General features: G+C 41.8%; 1 protein-coding gene across 1 annotated transcript in view; it reads left to right on the top strand.

Annotated features, from left to right (window-relative positions):
• AGBL4 (AGBL carboxypeptidase 4) overlaps positions 1–20,411 on the top strand; it is an 882,078-nt gene that overhangs the window by 793,055 nt on the left and 68,612 nt on the right. Inside the window, 1 exon segment of the mRNA XM_066192785.1 lies at positions 10,513–10,675. Within this exon segment, the coding sequence (XP_066048882.1) occupies positions 10,513–10,675 (163 nt within the window).

Below are 20,411 nucleotides of genomic sequence, written 5' to 3'. Positions count from 1 at the left end.
ATCTCTTCTGAAATAACAAAAAACCAGTTTGTGTTGCATATGGCTGGACAAGGAAGGGGAAGCAGTAGAAAAGTTGCCTGGCATTTATCCTGAAGTGAAATCCATACTCACTTGCATCACCACTTCCTAAGTGCCTCTCTGCTGTTTTGGTAAAAAAAGACTCTTGTCCCAGAAAGCCAAAAGCTGGCTGTGTTCAGGTAGGTTTTGTTAACATCATGCAAGCTTAACAGATCTACTCAGAAATCTCTTTAAACCTGAGCACAACAAATGATCCTGCCTCCTTTTTTTTTGTAGTCTTGTACCAAGGCATATCCAGGAAGACAAATACAGCTATTATATACTTTAGCACCCCTCTGGGATGCATTTCTGCTTGCTGCTTCTTGGACGTGTTGCTCCATAAAAATATTTATTTATTTATTTATTTAGGTATTTATTTATTCTGGAGGCTGGGTGAGCCAAGACAGGAAATGTGTTTCTGGTGGCACAGGGAGCAGACTGTAGAGTCTGTCCTTCTCAGTGTTACCGGCTTTGGTCTCACAAGGACTCTGCCTTTTGGAGAGTCTCAGTGAAATGAAATTGTTCCATTATGTTGTGCTGCACCAGTTCACCCCTCCTTGTATAAGGAGGATTGAATTTGTATTGAAAAGAAAAGAAAGGGGGGGGGGGGGGGGGGAAGTGTTGGAACAAATGGATTTTCTTTCAGCACCTTCTTGCTTTGTTGTTTGTGCATATAGGAGCCGACAGCCCCTTCTCCATCCCCACACAGGTAGAAATTTAGAATGTACACTGAAGAAACAAGTTTTCATAGCAATTTTATAGTGTATTTTCAAAGACCATCATTACTCTTACCTAATGTCAGCACGCTGGGAGCAGGTGACAGCCTCCCAGAGCAGCAGCAGTGAAAGGAGCTGCTGTAGATTCTCCTGCAAGCTGCCTCTCCTGCAGAGCATCACAGATTCCCTCAGATGGGACAAAGTGTGCTGTGAAGGAAGGACAGGAAGATAGTTAAGAACTGGATACCCGTCCCCCTGGCAGGATATCTTTTTGGGTATTACCTTTTTAACCACATGATATTTTAACATATGCAGAATAAACCTTTGGCTCAGGGAACTGTCCTGGAGCAGTGAGAGAGCCAAGAAGGAGTGTGAGCAATGGGCTACACTGGGCTGCTCTGGGAGCAGCACCCTGTCCCACCTTAGGAATGTTGTGATCCCCTGATTTAGGCCTGCAAGTCAGGAGAACTTCTCTTTGCTACAGAGCAAACCACTTTTTCTGCAGACTATTCAAAGCAACTGGGTGCATGATGGCTGCATTTTCCTTTTTGCTTCTCATTGTCCTAGTTTTCTGTCATTTGTATAAATGATTATGAAAGCACTCCCAGGAGACTGCACTCATGCTCGTAAAAGTATTGTAAAGAGAAGCATTGCAGGCTATTGCTAGAGGCTATTTTATTGTATATTTTGAGGAAACGTCTCGTTTTCTACTGACAAATGGAGAAAGTGAGAACTCCAGAGACTTGAATTATTTTCTAAACAGTGTGATTATTCTGTAGAGCTTAGACTGGAAAATGCCACCATTGGCATCTTTGAAGGGAGATATGCTCTGAGAAGCAGAGGCAGCTATTAGTAAAAGAAACAGGAGGAAAAGCCGACCTTCCCTTCATTATTAACCTGAAGCATTTTCAGATCCCCTATTTGTGTACATCACTGGTCACAGCTTGGGTTGGCTCTTAAAAGGGAGATAAGTTCCAGAGTAACTCTGGTTAATGGGTGACAGACAATGTCTGAGTAGCTGACATTGTCACTTGTGGCTAAGTGAACTTCTTGTATGGGGTGATGCAGACTCACAGAAGGAGGAGCTGACAGGACCTGAGGAAGGATGTTTTGGGATACAAAAATGTGGGGGTGTGTGGGTGTGTGTGTTCAGGATGGCAGATCCAGTAACAAGGAACTGTGAGGTTTGCTTTCAGGATGGGGCGGAATCTGCCTCCTCCTCTTGTTTTTTCCAAGAGGGCTGTGATGGGCTGCCCAGCTCTGCAGGGAAACCCTTGTCTGGCTCTGTGAAGGTCTCAGGCCATCACCACCCTCCTTTGTTTGGCTGCAGACGTTGTTTAAGGAGCTCTCTCTCAGAAGAGCTGCTGGTTTGATTTGGATTCCAGTCGTGTTAGCTGCTGTGCTAAAGCAAACTCAATAAACAACTTCAGAGCTGTAGCACCGGGGGAGGTGGGAGCTGGGAGCACAATCAGTTCAGGTGCATGTGGGGAAGGATTCTGGGGAATGTGAAATGCAGGCCAAATCCCTGCACTGGTGCTGCCAGTGTGACTCGTTCAAGGTGCAGAGACCTCCATCAGTGCTGGAGCTGTACAGCAGAGCACGGATATTAATGAGCAGTAAAAAGTGCAGCTATTGTACTTCTCACAGGTGAACAGCTGAAACCCTGAAGCATGAAAGCCAGTTACTTTTCTAGCTGCAGAATTTCTTAAAAAAAAAAAAAGAAAAAGGAACTAATTTGGTACTTTTGGTCTTGAGGCATAAACTGAGAGCTTATAATGCTCTCTCCTTCCAACCTCTCTGCTAATGACCATGCAAATATGTGTTTTTATCAGGAAACTTAAGCAGGCATGACTGAAAGACACTTAGGTGGGGGAAAGATCTGGTATTCCTTCACTGCACATTAGAGGGATAATGAAGCCCCTCAGGGAGCAGATGTGTGTGTGGTGACAATCTACCTTTAAACTGTTATTTCTCTGAGGAGAATTGTGCTTTAAAGCCTGAGAATGTGGTGGTAGGCAGGTTGTGCTCATGGTACTCCTACAACAGTGATGCTACCTCTGAGAAAGGGTGATTGCTCTCTCCTTTCCATTGAGCAGGAGGAAGAAGACAAAAAGAAACATGGAGGAGAATGATTAAAAATCTCTTAGGACTTGAGCTATTTGGTCTTCAAGTTTCAGTTTTAGGTATGCTCACATTCTTGGTGCAGGTCAAACGTTCCAGGTGTCCTCTGCATGCCTTTCCTCAGATTTCTGCAAATCAAACTCTAGATCAGAGAATATTACCCAGCTAAGCCCCAACTTTGCTGCCCATCTCAGTGTTTCCTACCAGACACAGAAGTTATGAAACAAAATGCTGTCAACTGCAGAGCCTTCTGCGAGAGTGAGTGAACCCTATTCACAGGAATATCAGTCTAACCTGCCTGTTCCTCAGGGATCTGGAAAAGCATCAAACAATGGAATTCCTCTTTGAAATCATCCTGAACTTTTCTAAACCTCCTCTTCCCAGATTTCAGTAGTCACAATTGATTTTGAGATGAAATAAGTTTTCTTCCTGTGCATCAGAAACACGGTTAAGCTGCAAGGTGAGATGAATTGTGGGATAATTTTGAGCTCTGTTCCCATTTCATCACACCTCTGCTCCCAGAATTCTTCTGCTTTGCCTGCTCCCTCCTTCAGATCAGCTGTCTGCTTTGGGGATTGATGCTGACTCTAGCTTGTCAAATAAATTGGAAGAAGCCTGCCTGGTAGCAGGTTCCCAAATGCCACGATTTCCAAGTCTCCAGACCCAGTTGGCACAGAGCTGATGACAGTCTACCACAAAAAAAACCAAACTAAAAAGCCAAAAGACCCCAAACCCCACCAACACATCTACCTTCCAGTCCATTAATAGAGTTAACAGAGCTGGTGCGAGGTGGGTGTGGTGAGAGAGTCAAGTTGGGTTTTGAAGTGAGAAGTTTGGTCAGTGTTTCCAGAGAAGTAAGGAGGTCAAGTTTTGCTTGTAAGACAGTTTGGCAGGGTCAAAGCAGTGACAGCTGGACACATCCTGGCAGGAATCAGCTGTATCCAGACAAGGAAAGCAAAATGCCAGTTGCACCCATTCAAAGCTCCCTGTGCAGGGGCAAACAGAAAAGCCACAGTTTGTAATATCGCTATTTGCAACCTTCTGTGGCAAGGATTCTAAAGCCAGTGCATTTCTGTGCCCTTTCTCAAACTTTTGCAGACTTCAATAAAGCATTCTAGAAAATGAGAGTGAGTGAGTTATGGCTGATACTGTAAAACTGCTCTCTGAGATGGATTTGACACTGTCTGGGCTCCAGTCCATTTCCCAATGGCACGTCTATTCTTCCTTGATGACAAGTGTGCCATTCCTTTTTTCTAGAGCACTAACTTTTTTATTATCACTGGGTTTTTTTGCCACAATAGGGCACTGAGTTCAGGGCTCATAGAGGTCAGACCTGCTTTGGAAAAAAACCTTTCTCTTAATCTATAAGAGCAGCATCAGCAGACAGCTCTGGTGAAGTCGTAAATGAATCCTGATTACACTTGGCCATTGCTGGTGTTGATCACTGAAGAACATGAGACAACTTGAATGCATAATCCCAGTTTACCCCAGTAGATAAAGCGTTTATTTCTTAACTATAGAATGAACAAAATGTGAGCAGTTTTACTGGGTTTGGAGTGGGGTTTTTTTAAGGAGTAGTTAGGCTCAGTTGTGAAACACAGCTATGGAAAGGGCATAGGCTGACCCAGCGTATTTTTAACTATATATTAAAATATTAAACCCTTCTCTAATTATGAATCTTCTTAGTGGTTTTGCCTCTGATTTTCTCCAGGAAAGATTTCTAACATAATTTTTTGATTTTTGAGCATACAGTTGTACATGCTACATCCTTTCATAGAACACTTCTTGGACCTACATCACCTACATAATATATCAGCAACTTTAGGGAAGATCTCTTTATTCTGAGTTTCATGCAGATACTTCGTTTGTGAGGAGAAACGATCACCTGGGAATCATTCATGTGCACACTACAGCTCAGATTTTTGAAGATATACGCAGTTTGCTGCCTCCTTCCACAGGCACATCCATAATCAGTTGTGTTGCAGGCGATATGAACAGCTGGTAAAAATCTCTCTCTTGGATTTCGAGAACCTCCCTGGACCTTGGTATGCCAGAAATTCATCTTCTGCATTCTGTCAAAGCCTGTGACCATATTTCTGCCGGGTTGGCATTTTTTCTGAATGTTTTGTACTTTTCATTTTCTTTTCTTGCTGGATTGTGGAAACACCTTAGGATTAGTCAGAAATGTTATGCAGTCCATACCCTGAATCCCATGTTAGGAACATGGCAAGGTTTGACTTGCACTGTGGTCAAACCTTGCTCCTTTTTTCTTAATCTGTTGAGCAGTTCCAGAAAAGGACAAAGAATCATTTCCCAGAGAGTTCTGGATGAGAAGGTCCCTTTGTCCTGCCATCAGTGAGAGGCAGAATGAAGCTCTCATCCATCACTGGCTGGACACAGCCTGCTTGACATTTCATCCTGTTTTGTTATGCCTTCTTCCACTCAAAAGTGGATCCAGTTTTACTGGTGTTTGCCTCCAATTTCTCCTTTCATGCAGCCTGAGGTTTTCTGATGCTGAAGCAAGACAAGCCCCCTCTGAGGTCACACAAACACTGAGGAGGGGCCCCACCAGCTGAAGCTCCCACCATGCAGGGCCACTCCAATTCCAAGCCCATCAGGACTACAAAGGGAGGCCTGGGGGAAATTCAGTCTCAGATGTGTGAGAAATCTCCCCCTTTCCCTTCTGAAGCCACTCTTGTGACTGATAGAGGCATGCAGAGGCAATCAGCACCCTGCCTAATTTGTGAGCTGTGGCCTGCCCAGGACATTCATTCCAGTCATTGTCAGCGGGAAGATGGAGCAGTGCTGAGGAGCCAAGAGTATCCCTCAGCCCTGGAGGAGCTGCCCAAGCTGCTGAGCTCACAAACTGGCTACCAGGGGGCTGAATTCACTGAGGAGACACGCTGTGGGGCAGAGTGTCCTTACCAGCTAATGGACAAGGATTCTGTACTTCAACAGGTCTGACCAAGGGCTAAGATTTTTTTCTGCTTTGAAATCACTCCAGAAAGAATTTACACACAATTTTTTTTTCTTTCTCATTTCCTTCCATGCATCTTTATCTGCTGCAGTGTTTGAATAAGGACCAGTTGGTTCACAAATGTCACTGTGCTGTTCACTGCCATTCACAGTGGGGAATCTGGCCTCAGTTGCACACTCAGCATGGCATGGGGAGGAGGAATGAAGTCTGGTAGGGAGGCCTGGGGAAGCTGGCCACTAATGCCTGATGTGTAGAGAGAGGGTCTGCACACCTTGAGGCTCCCAAATGTGTTTGATATCTGTTTTTCTGGTGAGTGTCTTCCCACCAGAAAGAAAGGGAATCCTTCGCCCTTCCTTCTCTGTTCTTTTAACACTGGATTTCTTGGCAGCTTTTAATTTTGTGGATAGCTGTTTGTTCTCTGAATTTTCCCACACCAGCTGGGAAGCAAAGTCCTTCTGTGAGCTTTAATGTATCTGTGTGTTTTAATAATGCATTGCTGTTGATTTTATACAAATATCACTATTTAAGAACTTCAAAGTCTTTGGTGATCCCCCCACCCTCCAGACTTGTACTTCTCTCTGCTGCTGTTGTTAACACTCCCATGCGTTTCAGCCTTGGAGAAATAAATATTTGTTTAGCTGTTCTCTTGCTGTGCCTGCTCAGTGCCTTTGTTTAATGATGACTTCAGTTTAGCTTTGCAAAGGGGTTTAGGGAAATAGATTCTCCCAGAAAAGCAAGACACACATTTGCAGACAACTTTCCCTGTGTTTGTGCCTTCCTCTTGCTACACCCACACCTTTTTTTTTTCCCTGGATTAGGTTTGATTAAATAAATGTGCATGGGCAAAACTTCAGGATCATCTGTGGTGAGGAGTCAAAGTTTTGCCTGGATTTTTTTTGTTGTTGCTGTTTTTTTTCCCCCACTCCATTTATCTTGGCCTAAAACAGCAAGTAGAATGTTAGACTCAGCAAGTACCGGCTGCTCTTTCTTGTCATTACCTAAATTTTCTTTAATTTAATTTTCTCTTATAAAATATGAAATTATATATTGGCTTATAACACTTGCTCTAGAGCCAGGCCCAAGATGCTATTTTAAAACATGTATTTGTCATGTCCTACCCCAACCTTCTTGAGTCAAATGAGAGATTTTACCTTTTACTCAAAACACCATGTTCGTCTCTGCCATCAAATTTTTTTTCAAAATGAGGACAATTATAACCTTCAAAATCTACATTAGTGCACGTAAATGAAGGGTCAACTTTTTATTCCTGGAAATTCAGTACCACTTGGCAAAGAAATGAACAGAGGATTTTATTAATGCCTTTGCCATTTTCAAGTAATTTTACGCAGCTGAAACTGAAATTCTTCTATTAAACAAACACCCAAAAACACACATTAAAAAAGGAACAGAGTCATATACACCCCCAAAACATAATCCAAAGCCCCAAGACCCATGATAATAGCATTATAAAAATTCAAAATCTTTAAAGTTCTAAATTTTGGTGGTTTGTTTTTGTTTGTTTGTTTGTTTGTTTGTTTGGGTTTTATTACCATTTTTATAACTGTCTTGATAATATTTAAACTACTTATGCTTCACTTTTGAAATACAACAAATATAATTTTGCCAATAACTAGATTCAACTTCTGTTAGAAAGAAAAAATCACTTCAGTGAAGTAACACATCAGACTCTCTCTTTATATATTTCCAGCTGACAAGGCTTTTAGCCTATTGCAGAATTTTTTTTTTTTTTTATTATGCTTCAGTGCATGACCTGGTACTTGCGTGGCTGAGTTTCATCTGACTACAATCACTCTGGCCCTCAAAGTCATCCCACTGCTTTTTTTATTTGTATGATATTCAGAACCTCCTCCATAATGATGATTCATTCCACAGTGTGTCATCAGCAAATTTTGTTGGCATGGTCCTGCTTTACTGTGCCAAGAACTGTGATGAAAATATTATGTAAGATTTATCTCAAGAATCATCTATTAGGAATTCTACTCATAACTTTCTTTTTGCCTGATTAAGATAACGGGAAATTAGAAAAGGATTTCACGTGCAAACTGTATCCCAAAAACACAAACTGTACTCAGCAGATACTTGTACAATTTGTTTTTAAACATAGTGGATGAGATTCTATAACTCATAAATGTTCCGTATCAGTAACTGAATCTCCTACCCACTGAAGTACTTCTATCCCTAATGTCTTCCCTGAGTCACCTCCTCCCACATTTTCCTTGTTTTTCCTGTGCCAAATACAGCCTCAGAATTAGCTTAGTCTCTTTGTGAGTGATGCCTCTGCACACAGAGCCCAATATCCTGTCCTGACACATTTTTTTGTCCTGTCCCTTTGAGTTGTTTCCATCAGCTGTTGGTGCTCTCATGCATTAAAAGTTCCACTACGGGCATTTGTTTGAACATGAGGCACCATCCACTAACGTTGATGTTCACTTGGCTCAGGAAGCAATCCCCTGAGCATGATCATCTTCCTCTGTTTCTGAAATTTAACTGAGGACAAAGTTTCCCTCAGTTTCAGGATCTCAGCAGTCTTTTGAAGGTTTCTTTTGCAGGAAACCAGAGAACATTCCCTCTCCCAGACCTCTTGAAGTATTTTACCCCATATATGAAATTAACAGCTAATTTTCCCAACATTCCTTATGAGTGCTTTACTCCCTCTCCCACAGGTATTCAGAATATCCTGCAGGCTTCTGCCATGTAATTTGGCAGAAATTATATATCTACATAGGAGAATGCATTCTGTGTAAAAATTACCACGAAGTTAAATATTATGTTACCAAAAAGACAAGAAATTGCATTTGGAAACATCTATATATAATGCTAATAAGAAACCCAATTCCATTTTATTCTAATTAAGCTGGAAAACCTTCCTTTTTACAACATGAGAGAGATTTCAAGACATTCAGAATGTTAATAAACCCACAGGTATTTCTAGTTTTTATGTCTCCTGGTATACAGTACTTATCAAGAATTGTTGCTCATTTCAGTATTAGCCTGATTTTCTCAGTCTAGAGAAGTGCAACATTTTGAACCATTGCATCTCATTTCTTAAATACAAAGGAAATTTTATTTTCCCCAGTTTTGGTAAGAGATGGATTTCGTAAATATTCGCATTGTGTTAGCTAGAAAAGGTAGCAGCCCTAGGGCTCCATAGGAGGACACTGGACAATGAATCCACCATGGGCACAATGACTGAACAACGGGCTGTGTTAAGGGTCCTTTGTGTTTCACTGGCATCATAAAATTCTTACAGAGGAAGATATTATGACCTTTAATACAACAGATCCAAATTGGATCATTTTCTTGTGGTTGCCACTAGCTTGTGCTGAGCCCAGATTGGCTCAGTCCAATGGTTATGAGATTTTTGAACAGAGTCTGAAAATCAAAATGAAATCAGAATCCATTTTTCTGTCTAGTTGGTAGGAACAAGCTCTGAAACTTCAATCAACCTGAAGATGAGCTGCCCTTTAGTCTCCAGATGTCATGCCTTCAAAGGAGAGCTAAAACTCATTTATGGAAATACTTGGAGTCCTCACCTCCACCCCTCAAATGAATAGTCATAAAGCTGTAGGGTCCTTAAAGCCAGATCTTCAGTAATAGCACAAAATACTGCCTTTTATACTGTGCTGCTAGTGCTGTAGAATAGTGAGGTAGATTTTTCCACCCAGAGAGCTACACCCCGTTAACATTTAAGTTAGTGAAGTGGAAATTTCTGTGACCTAATTTAAGAACCAGTCAAATGTCTTAGGTGAGAAAGTTTCACCAAAATGTAAATACCACTGTATTTCTGCTTTGATTAAGAGTCCAGGTGAAGGGGTTGGGGAGATGGTTATAATACAGGGGAATGCAGTGGAGACAAAGGAATCCTGTATCCAGGTAATGATAAAGCTCAACTCCTGAGCATGGGGGATCTGGAAGGCTCACTTCCAACTCATGCACATGGGAGCCTCGCTTTGTGTTATCCCAGAGGGAAGAGGAAAAGCTGGTATTAATGGTGAACCCAGATGAATTTTGTCAAAGTCTGCGAGGCCTCATTTATAGCCTGTGTGCCAGAACTCTGCTCCCCCTCCATGATCAAAAACCAGAGCAGTCTATACGGTGTAAGTGAGATTTGGCAATGTGAGTGAAGCTGCTCTCTCTTTGAAAAGACTCCTTCTCTTGCTCTGATGCTTTGGGAAGCCTGACCTGAAACAGAGACTGGACATAACTAGAGAATAAAGTAGGTATTTATTGAAAGGCCTTCAGGGTACACCTTGGGCAGGACAGGACCTGACCAGGGCTACACCCAAGGTGGACTAAGAATGGTCACAAGGACCAGTCACAAGGTCTCACACTTTTATAAGTTTTGGTCCATTTGCATATTGGGGTTTAATTGTCCAATTACAGCTTCAGGTTGTGGGGTCTCATCCTTCTTGTTTCTCTCTTTACTGTTTTTGCTTTTGGGCCTGAAAGTTGCACCTGTTGTCCTTGGTCTTCAGCAGGAAAACGATTTGTTTTGTCTACTTACTGTCTCAGAACAACACCCCTAGGCAGCACAGAATCTGAAAAACATGAAAGCTAAAACTTAAGGCATTGTCTCCACTCCTGAACTCTCCTCATATCCCTGTGTTCTTGTTCCTGCAGTCCAGTACGTCATTCAACAGGGATGCTGTGAAAGCTGGGACAGGCCGGCGCTTCCTTGGTGGGCTCTTAAATGACACATCCTACTGCTACACCCTGGAGGTCTCCTTCTATAGCTACATTTTGGGTGGAACTGCTTCTGCCGTGCCCTACACCGAGGAAGCCTGTATCCTTTTGAAATCCATCCTCTTGCAGCACACGTGAACCAGGCACTTAAGGTAAATACTTCTGTCTCCGTAAGAGTTTGCCGAGATAGAAACACACACAAGTGGAAATGTGAGTCTGCTCCTGATGCTTTAATTTCCCTCATATTGATTCTCCATAGTGTGGAAATTCAAGAAGAGAAAGACATTAGATCAAATAAGCCATTTCCCTCTTGCAGGAGATTGTCTCACACACTTGTTATAGAAGCTAGTCCTGGAGAGTCTGTGATCCATTCCCTTCCACAGTCTTCCATTTTTTTCTTAATTTCTCTCCTTATTCCCTCATTAGCCCTGTGTTTGTGTTATTGTTTTAATAGCAAGTTGAGAGTGCTTCTTTGGTACTGAGTAAAATATCTCCTCTGCCTTTGAACTGCAGCCAAAAGAATCCATTAGGTTCTGCAGCTGCCTCGAGGACAAATCTTCAATGCCAGTTGACAAAGAAATGGAAGTCAAATTGTGAAAACAAAACCATCAAAGTTGTTGGCATTTTTGACTGCTCAGATAGAAGCAGTGTCTCATTCCTCAAAAAACACATATCCATCTGGCTATCTCAATGTATCAGCAATTTGTAGAATTGTTCTGACTGGTCTTATGATCTGCTTTTATGGTTTTCTTTTTCTTTTTGTCACCATGCTCAATCAAACACCCAGTGCCCATACTTCAACACTGGGTATGTTATTTCATTTTGTCGTTCTATCTTGGCAGCCTTAGAAATTTCCACAGGTTTAGAAACACTGCAGAGGGAGAGAGATTAGCTGTGATTGCCTATTTACCTCTCTGCTGCATTTTGGAATTTCGGGGTAGCAAGGGAGACATTTTAATATGAGACATAATTCTTCACCATCCATGTATATGGGCTCTCAGTGTGGGAATAAGAGCAAGAAACAGGGAGAAGGGAAAGGAACTGTTTGTCATTTGGGCTTTTCTGGTTTGACTTCTCCGCTGAAAGTGAGATTTGGGGGAAGGAAGGAGGCGAATATATTAAAGCGACTTGCCAGGCTTGAGCATTTGGAATAGAAGCTCCTTTTTGCCCAGTAAAGTCAACTGAAGGAAAAGCTCCTTGAACACACACAAATGTAGTATATGTTGCCATTGTGGAAAAAATGTTGTTACTGTTACATTTAGGTATTTATTTTCTTAAGTTGGTATTTTGGTGTTTCAAGAGCCTGTGCCTTAGTTTTACCTTTAATTTTCTTCCTCACTTTGTGCGCATTTTGCTGAAAATGACTTATTTCTCTTCCTTGTTTATCAAGAACAGTTTTTACAGTGAGGAGGGGAAAGAGCCCCTATACACATAAGATCATGATTCCCTGGATATGTTTTCCTTCATGAGTGGTAGATCAGACTGGCTTAGTTTCCTTTTCAGTAAAGATTTCTGGTTTGTGCTTCACATTCCAGAAGTTTCACCTGTGGGATCCAGCATCTCCATTTGCTTGGCTTGCCTTGCCTGCTGCAGGCAGAGATGCTCCATTCTCTGTTCATTCCACCAACAGCTGGGGCACAGAAAACAGGCTCCAGATCAGAGAACCTTCTTGGAGCTGGCATGGAGAAAGCTCAAGCAGCAGCTTGATTTCTGCAGTTAGGGTTTCACCCAGCTGAGTGGAAAAGGAGGGGGAAGCAGGTTTTGGTTGGCCTGCCAGGCAGCAAGCAGGGGAGGCTCTTTGCCCATGGAGTATGCTCCACTGGCATTTTGCCCTGGAAGGTTTTGTTATTTCCTTTTCAACGTAGGAATTTTATCCAGTGTACTGCCTAGGAGGACTTTTCCTCACATGTGCAGTTTTCTAGTTAGTGAAAGAAATGGAGCTGCTTGAAATAGTCTCTAGACTGGTCTGATCCAACACAGGAGTAGCCACTGGATTTATGCACATCCTGTCCTGGCAGGGGAGGAAGTTTCACATCACTGAAGTGCCTATGACCGAAAGTAAAACAATTGCAGAACATTCCAATTTAGCCTGAACAGCCCTTCCAAGCTATTTGCAAGTCAGTGATTAATTAATGCTCGGATTTTTTAATGGGCCTGAACCAAAGACACAGGCAGTCAGTTCATATTGGCCTCCAAGGACAGGGCTCTTTCTATTAACTATCTATGTACATGCAGGCAGCAACTCAAGCAAATAAATGAAAATACAGTGAGCCCAAGAACTGTGAATTGATAGTGCAAGTATTCTGGAAATCTGCCTTTAAAGACGTACTTCTTAGAACTTTGTTCATTCCAGTGTGATGTTATTTGGTTGTGTGAGTATTTTTTCCTTTCCTTTTCTTTCCCTTTCCTTTTTTTCTTTTCTTTTTCTCCTTTTTCCCTTTCCTTTCAATGGAAACAGGATCAGGGAGGCTAGGATTGTTCAAAGCTTCTACTGTTGGACTAAGTGCAGACTGAGATTCAGCCTCAAATTCAGGTCAACCATGGCCATGAAAAGAGACTACAAAGTGGATCACACATTCAGAACTAGCCATACTGGCTCCTTTTAGAGAACAAAACCAATTAGGATCTCCAGATTCTGCAAAATGTTAATTTAATATTAATTTTGTTCCTGTTGACAGGTAGAAAAAACGAACAAACTCTGAATAGGCTTGGTGACAAGTAATGATACCTGTCAGCTTCTTTTCTTTACAGCATTTGTGGCAAATAAGATCACAGTACTACTCCCTTTCATGCCATTATATAAGTGGATTAGGTTTGTTGGTGGGTTTTTTATCTCTTCATGTTCTTCAGGTTTTACATGCTAACTCTGTGATCCATACAAACCTCTGTGTGACAGTAATAGATATATTTTTAGATTGAGTGAGATTATCCATTTTTTTCAGATTTGTGTGACTGACTGAAAAATACTTTGTAATTTTTGAGATAAGTGGATACCTTACATGCATAAAAATGGATGACAGACCTTCAGTCTAAGTGTTTGAATTCTTACCATTAGTGTGGACAATAACCTTTTTCAGTAAGAAATGAAACAAAAAAAGGATGGGAAGGTATCATAGAAGCAGAAATCAGTTTCAAATTACTCCAGTTAGTATGACTGAGTGTTCTAAATGAATTGGTACAGAATTTAGAGCATGACACCTGGAATGTTCTAAAAACTAATTGGCTACTAAGTCTGCACGATTGAAATGAAATCCAGGAGGGAAGGGTCTTTCTTCAGTCTGTGCAGGGGGTGTATGTTTGGGGCACATATGGTGGAATAACATCATGCAGAGTGTTGAGTTTCTGGCCTTTTCTAACACAGAGAATTAACATGATTGCATCAATGTTTCAGGCCTTGATGGGCATGACATCACTAATGGTTAATGCTGGAGTTCCTCTTGTATTTTCATCCAGCAAACAAAGCACTTAGACATTCCTGCAGAGCTATGTGTGTGCCTGCTAGGTCTGTGTCTAACAGATACATACCTGGAGCGTGGGAAACATAAGGGATATGTTCTGTAAGCTCTGCAGAAAACCCCACGATAACACGTGCTGCAGATAACAGTGAACGGACTCTGTTTCAAAGGCATAATAAGAGGATTGTAGGCTTGTCTGTTACTCGCCTGGAAGTGGACAGAGAAATGTTTAAAACCCCTCTCACACATGCACACATTTGGTGGTAACTGATTAAAAAAGGCAGCACAACAACAGTTAGCACCAGGTGAAGGAGCTTTAAAATGAGCTGATATGCTTCCATTAAATTCCATGTTTTATTCGGCATTTACAGGGCTTATGACATGAGGCTTGTAAACTGCTTTGTAACACTCACCAGCAGCTCAGCTGCTGAGCTGTCTCGATTCACACCAGCCTCAGAGCTGGGCAGGGAACAAGGGCTAAAAGAGAGGGAGGCAAGATGAATCCCCAGCTGCAGGGCTGAGCCGTGATCTGACAGAACACCCAGAATTGGTGTTTTCCAGTCTCCCACTACAGCTGTGAACAGCAGCCATCACAGCCTGACCTGAGAGCAGCCAGCAAAGGACTCTCACATCAACAGCTTTAAAATCTATTTGGTTCATTTTTTAGAGTGTTTGAACTGTATCCTTGCTGCAAAGGAGGCAGCCCAGAACAGAGAATAAAAGATTTTCCTCTTCCAGAGCCCAGCCATGAGGCAGGAAGGCAGAAATGATGGAGATCTGGCAGGAACTGGTATGACTGTAGCTGTAGGGGAGAATAATCATCGAGATGGGTGGGCATCACAATTGTCAGCATGCCCATAGCTTTTTTGGTGTGTTTTTATCTTAATTGCAAGCTTCCTCCAGGTGGAGAAGGACCCCATCCAAAGGTGCACTGCTGAACTCTCTCTTGTTTGCGGGCAAAAAGATGTATTTATGTGGCTACAGCCAAATAAATTGGATTGACTAGAATCTCTTCAGACACCTAACAGGAGCTCACATCCTGGACTCTCAACACAGAGACCACTGGGTTCATTCTTATTCTTAACTTCATGCAAAGTATCTACCTGCTGCTTGACTGGGGACTTGAGAAGTTAAATCCCAAAGGAAACAGTCATTTGTTACATCCAGATTCCTTTTAAGGAGTACTTGGATCTCAGTAAATGCCTGTCCTGGGGAAAAGGAATCTGTATGCAAACTACAATTCCAGTAAAAGCATCTATAACTTTTAGAGCTTCATGTACCTGCCAGCCCCCTAGGGCAAATGTACTTGGTTATTTTGGGCTTTTTTACATTTCTTTTTTTGACAACTGCCTGTCCTGATCCTCCTATCTCTGTTAGTGATATCCTTAAGAGAAGATCCTCATGAGACAGATTATGGCCCTTGCAGGTTCATTCTCAGCCAGTAAAGGCAACATTACTAGCAAAAGCCAATGAGGTATGAAAAGCTGTACTGATAAAGCTGAGGGAGCTTTGCAGAGGTTATCCAGTGTGGCTTAGGTTTGAACTTCACTTAGAGGTTCTTGCCAAGATGATTTCAAAGTAAATCAGGCACATATTCAGGGAAAGGCATCCAGAGGTCTACTTCTTCTGCTGAGCCCCTAGAAACAGGCTCCCTTATGTGTGTTGCAAAAGGTGGCATTAATCCTAATCCTGCAGATTTTTCTAAGAGTGACCTCCTTGCACATCTTCTCTCCAGTACTTGGTTGCTTCTTAGCACCACGTTTAGGGCTGGTTTGGAGGAGAGGAAACAAAATCCTCTTTTCAACTCCCCAGTCTGTGTGAAAGTGTCAAGGTTTACAGCCACAATTTCAAATGCTCTTAATATTACTGGAAGCATAGAGTTAAATTATAGAGTTGTAAAGTTACTTTATAGTGATAATGCTGTCAAGCATCAATATCTCTGCCCCAGGGCACCATGGAAACTCAGTTAATGATATAAGAAGCTGATATTTTTCAGGGTTGCAGCTGTTGGCTCATACCCAGAAGGAATCTGTGTGTTTGTTCATATCGGGTATATACAGTGGGACCTGCTCAAAGAAAATTAAGAAACAGTGAAAGTCTGTTTAATGAAGTGCAGTGAAATGAAAGTACAAAGCAGTACATGGTGTTGCAGTATGCACACCTCGTTCTCTCAAAGGGCTCAATGCAGTGGACAATGCTGCACAAAAATACTACTGTAAGAGAGGCTGTTTGGGGGGAGAGTTTATATTTGGATGTAGATTTGTTTATCTGGTTGCCTGTAGCCGTGACTGCATCAATCTATGCAAACACTGTCTGGGGGTATCAGTAGAGAAATGGAAATTTAGGGAAGTGACTACAGTCAACTTAAGAATATGCATAATTTTTGTAATGTATTTCTTAGGATCTGTATCTCAAAGTGCTTTGATAGCCTCAGATGAAAGATGCTATAGAAGTGGAAAGTGTATTAGAAAGGTGCTTTTTTATTTTAAAGATTTTTTTTTCCTTACATGTAGAATATCAATCTTGGAAGACATCTTCAAAATTATTCCATTTAACCATATGATTCCAGTTACCTTTTCCTTCCTCTTGCATACGCATATTTCTTTCCCAGGGATACCAAGGAACAGGAGAGAGAACTGTGGGATGGCTGTGGGATGAGAATGTAAGCAGGATGCATATTCAGACTTATAGAAATGCCCTCAAGTCAGTTTCAGACATGAATACAGGAGTTTGCCTTTTTTGAAGAGCAGGAAGACTTGAGTAGCTGTGAGCCTGGACTAGGGAATTTGGACAGGTTGACTTGAGAACTGTCAATATTTACAACTGTATTCAGCAACTGGAACCTTGTGGACAGCTGGAGCAGGAGCATCTTAGAGAGACAAGTGCAAATACCATCTCTGCATCCCAACAGCTGTCCTCAACTCAGTGCTGGCTCACGTTGTGCTCCTCAGCCTAGGTAGGGCTGTATCCAGTGCCATGGGAAGGCTGATCCTCATAAGCCCAGCTCTAAAACTGGTCTCATCCAGCGCAGCCTTTGGGGTCTCTGTTGAGGCACTCAATGCTATTGATGCCAAACTGTCATTGAGGTTTTGCTGACTGAAAGCCTCATTGGTGCTTTCCACTCAAGCTCTGAATGATTCTTGGTCTGCAAGCACAAAACTCTCTAATTCAAAAAGGTTTTGATGGCAGTATATTAAATAAAAACAAACATAAAATTTCCCAGCTAATAATAAGCATATTATTATTATTATTATTAGATTATTAATATATTATTATTATTATTAATAATAGCATACTATTCATAATAAGCATAACATTTTTCTATTAGTATTTCTTTTGTACACCGGAAAAAATAACCTCGACCAAGCAAAAGTTAAGCTTTTTTTGAAAGGTTGGAAGGTGAAGTAGATCACGAGTGATTGCAGAGTTGTGGATAATACAAAGAAGGAAAGCTCTTTCCAGGCACTGCTGCTATCCTTCTTGGAACTGGCTTTCCTGGATTTTAATGCCTCTGTTATGAACTTTCTTTTCCTTAAACTTGTATTTTTCCTTTTTCTTAGAAGCAACTTAGACAAAACTAAGCATATAGAACTGATATGAGGCTCTTGGGTGCTCAGAACACCATACAAATGCTATTAGATCCGTAGTTAAAATAATTCTTCGGTAAATGTTAAATTCCTATTAGTAACACTTGCTAAACTTAAGTGCAAAGGAAAGGGCAAGGCTAATCTGAAAGGCAATGGAGAGCAGGGCTTAAAAGATATTAACAATTTGTTGGAAATGTCTGAGGGGAGTGGTTATTATAACTAAAGAGTAATGTCTATGGGTTGGAGACTTAGGTTAGGAAAGGGCTTTAGACAGTGCTGTGCTTTGAAGCTTTCTCAAATGTCATTGGGATTGAAGAGGAAAAAAGCCATTCAGAAGGAGGTGTTTTTCAAAAAGCAATAAACAGCCAAAGTGCAATGTCTCTGGGAGAGGTCTCTCCTTCTCTGCCAGCCTGTACAGGGTGGTGTTTGTGTGTCTCCATGTTTGTCTTCTTTTTCCTCTTCTCTGTGTCTCTTCAAATCAGGATGAGTTTTCTCCCCTGTGCCTGTCGTATCTGTGTTGTCACCATCTCGTTGGCATTTAGGTCTTTAGCCCTACCCCAGCCTTTCTGTCATCTCAGGGGGCTTTTTTCAGGAGGTGTTTCACTAATCAGACACACCCAGTCTCGTGGTTTTGTTCACTTTTTACTGTCTTTCACCCAAACTACTCCTTCTTTCTTTCATATTTTGCTACTATTAGCTTGATTATTGTTGATTAAAGGGAATTCTAGGGTGGGAGCAGAAGCTCTTTTTCAACTACTATTTCTTTAGTCTCAAATATTCTGAAAGGGGATCAGAGATGATTTTTTAGGAAACTCTGCAAAAAACAAGTGTCTTTCTGTCGGTGTGTCTTTCTCAGCTGCTTGACCAATTGCAACTGAATTTGACAGTGATAAAGGTCTCAGAGATATTACATTCCTATGAGTTTCATGAAAAATAGCTGGCTGAATGAGCAGAGAGACCACAATTAATCTCTCCAGAAGGGACAGCTGAATATCTATTGTTAGAAACCAGAGGACAGTAGGCATGAAAGACACAGGAAACAGATCCAGCCTCTCCTTTCCTTTCTGAGCATGCCCCTGGTGAGTTGAGACTTCACTTTTCCTTTTCTCTCTACACTTTAACCCCTAACATCTGTGAAAACCCTAACAGAGGATATCTTGTGGCATTCTGGAAAGCAGACTGCACCTTCCCCATCAAACCTCTGCTGAAAGAGGCCAGAAACCTGTCAGGTTTCAGTTCACAGGTGATGAGAATACCCATCCAAGCCAAGGCCAATACAGGCCTACCCCAAGCCAGCTGTGTTTCTTGTCACCTAGAGGTGAAACTTTGTCCGCAGTTCAGAAAAACAAAGCCTGAACACATCTCAGGCAGGAACTAAAGATAACCTGCAGCTTTGATTTAGTGTTCAGGAGCCTTTGTGTTTTGATAAGAGCAAGGGTGGGTCTGATTCATGTCTCATCTCTTGAGAACAGCCAAATCAGCTCAGATCAAATCCAGTCCTCTGTAGTGTCTTATCTCTGACAGAGGCCAAAATAAGGTGCCTGGGAAGAATTTAATAAGAGAATAAGCATGTAACTGTTTTCCCTGAATATTCTTTGGCTTCCAGCAATTAGTGGATTTGGGATCCGAGAGCCAGAGTTATTAGAATCATGAAATTACTTAGGTTGGAACAGACCTTTAAGATCATCAAGTCCAACCAGTAATCCAGCACTGCTCAGCCCACCATTAAATCATGTCTCCAGGTGCCACATCCATGTGTCTTTTAAATCCTTTCAGGAATAGTGACTTCAACACTTCCTTAAATATGCTGTTCAAGTGGAATGCAGCTGGTTTAATCAAGATGGGGAATGGAAATGGCTCAGAGGCTCCAACTGTCTTCCCGGTGTCCTTCTGGAAGACAGGCAGCTGGACTGCCAACACTCCGTGTGGAATCAGGATTGAATCCTGCCCAGGGGAGAGAGTTTACAGTACTTCAGTCCCATTATTCCTCTTTTCAAGCCTTTTGATCATTGTATTTCTGTGAATTTCTTCAGGGTCTGCTGAGTGGCTGGTTCTGTTGTCAGAACACAGCTTCAGGCTCTTTCTCTCTTCCTGTGCAGCACTGATACCTCCACTTGAGAAGATGTCCATGACTGTGCCTGTTAGCACTCTCACAATCTCATATTCTTGCTGTAATACTGTGAAAATTTGAGACTGGGCTATTCCTGGGCCAACAGGGTTATCATCCTGGTGTTCCTTCTTCCTTATTTAATGATTCTTCTTTGCACCACATCCCTCACGTTTCTGCCAAGCAGATTTTGTTGCATTGACTTTCTTTCCAAAGCCTGCCCAGAAGGACAGCTTTCCTTCAGCCAGGACGCAGAAAGGGCCTGTGTCTCTGGAACCATCAATATTTTTCTTGAGATGATAAATGAGCTGCCAATAAACCGAGGCAGCTGCCAGATCCATCTGAGAAACAGACCTTCAGACCCAATTTATCCGTGCTTGGTTTATTCATGTGTCTGGAAACTTTTGGGATGCAAACAGAGGGCTAACCACTCTGAGGCAGCCACTTAGAATTAGATGGTATAGATTGATGCAGTGGGAATTTATGGGTTGGTTCAGATACAATAGCTATTACTTTGTGGTTGCCTATCTCAAACAAGAAAATGGCTTCATATTTGTCATAGGGAACATCACAGAAAAGGAACAAAGCTTTCAAAACAAGACCTAAATTGTCGCACTTGCTGTATCATTCAGTTTGTTTTTCTTCATCTCCTCTGGCCTTTCTTGCCTTTAATTCAGGGTTTTGCAT

Source organism: Chamaea fasciata, unplaced genomic scaffold (genome assembly GCF_029207755.1).
Source record: "Chamaea fasciata isolate MVZ Bird 193981 ecotype frontalis unplaced genomic scaffold, bChaFas1.0.hap1 SCAF_10, whole genome shotgun sequence".
In the NCBI taxonomy this organism is placed as follows: Eukaryota; Metazoa; Chordata; class Aves; order Passeriformes; family Sylviidae; genus Chamaea; species Chamaea fasciata.
This window is presented reverse-complemented; position numbering and strand designations above follow the sequence as displayed.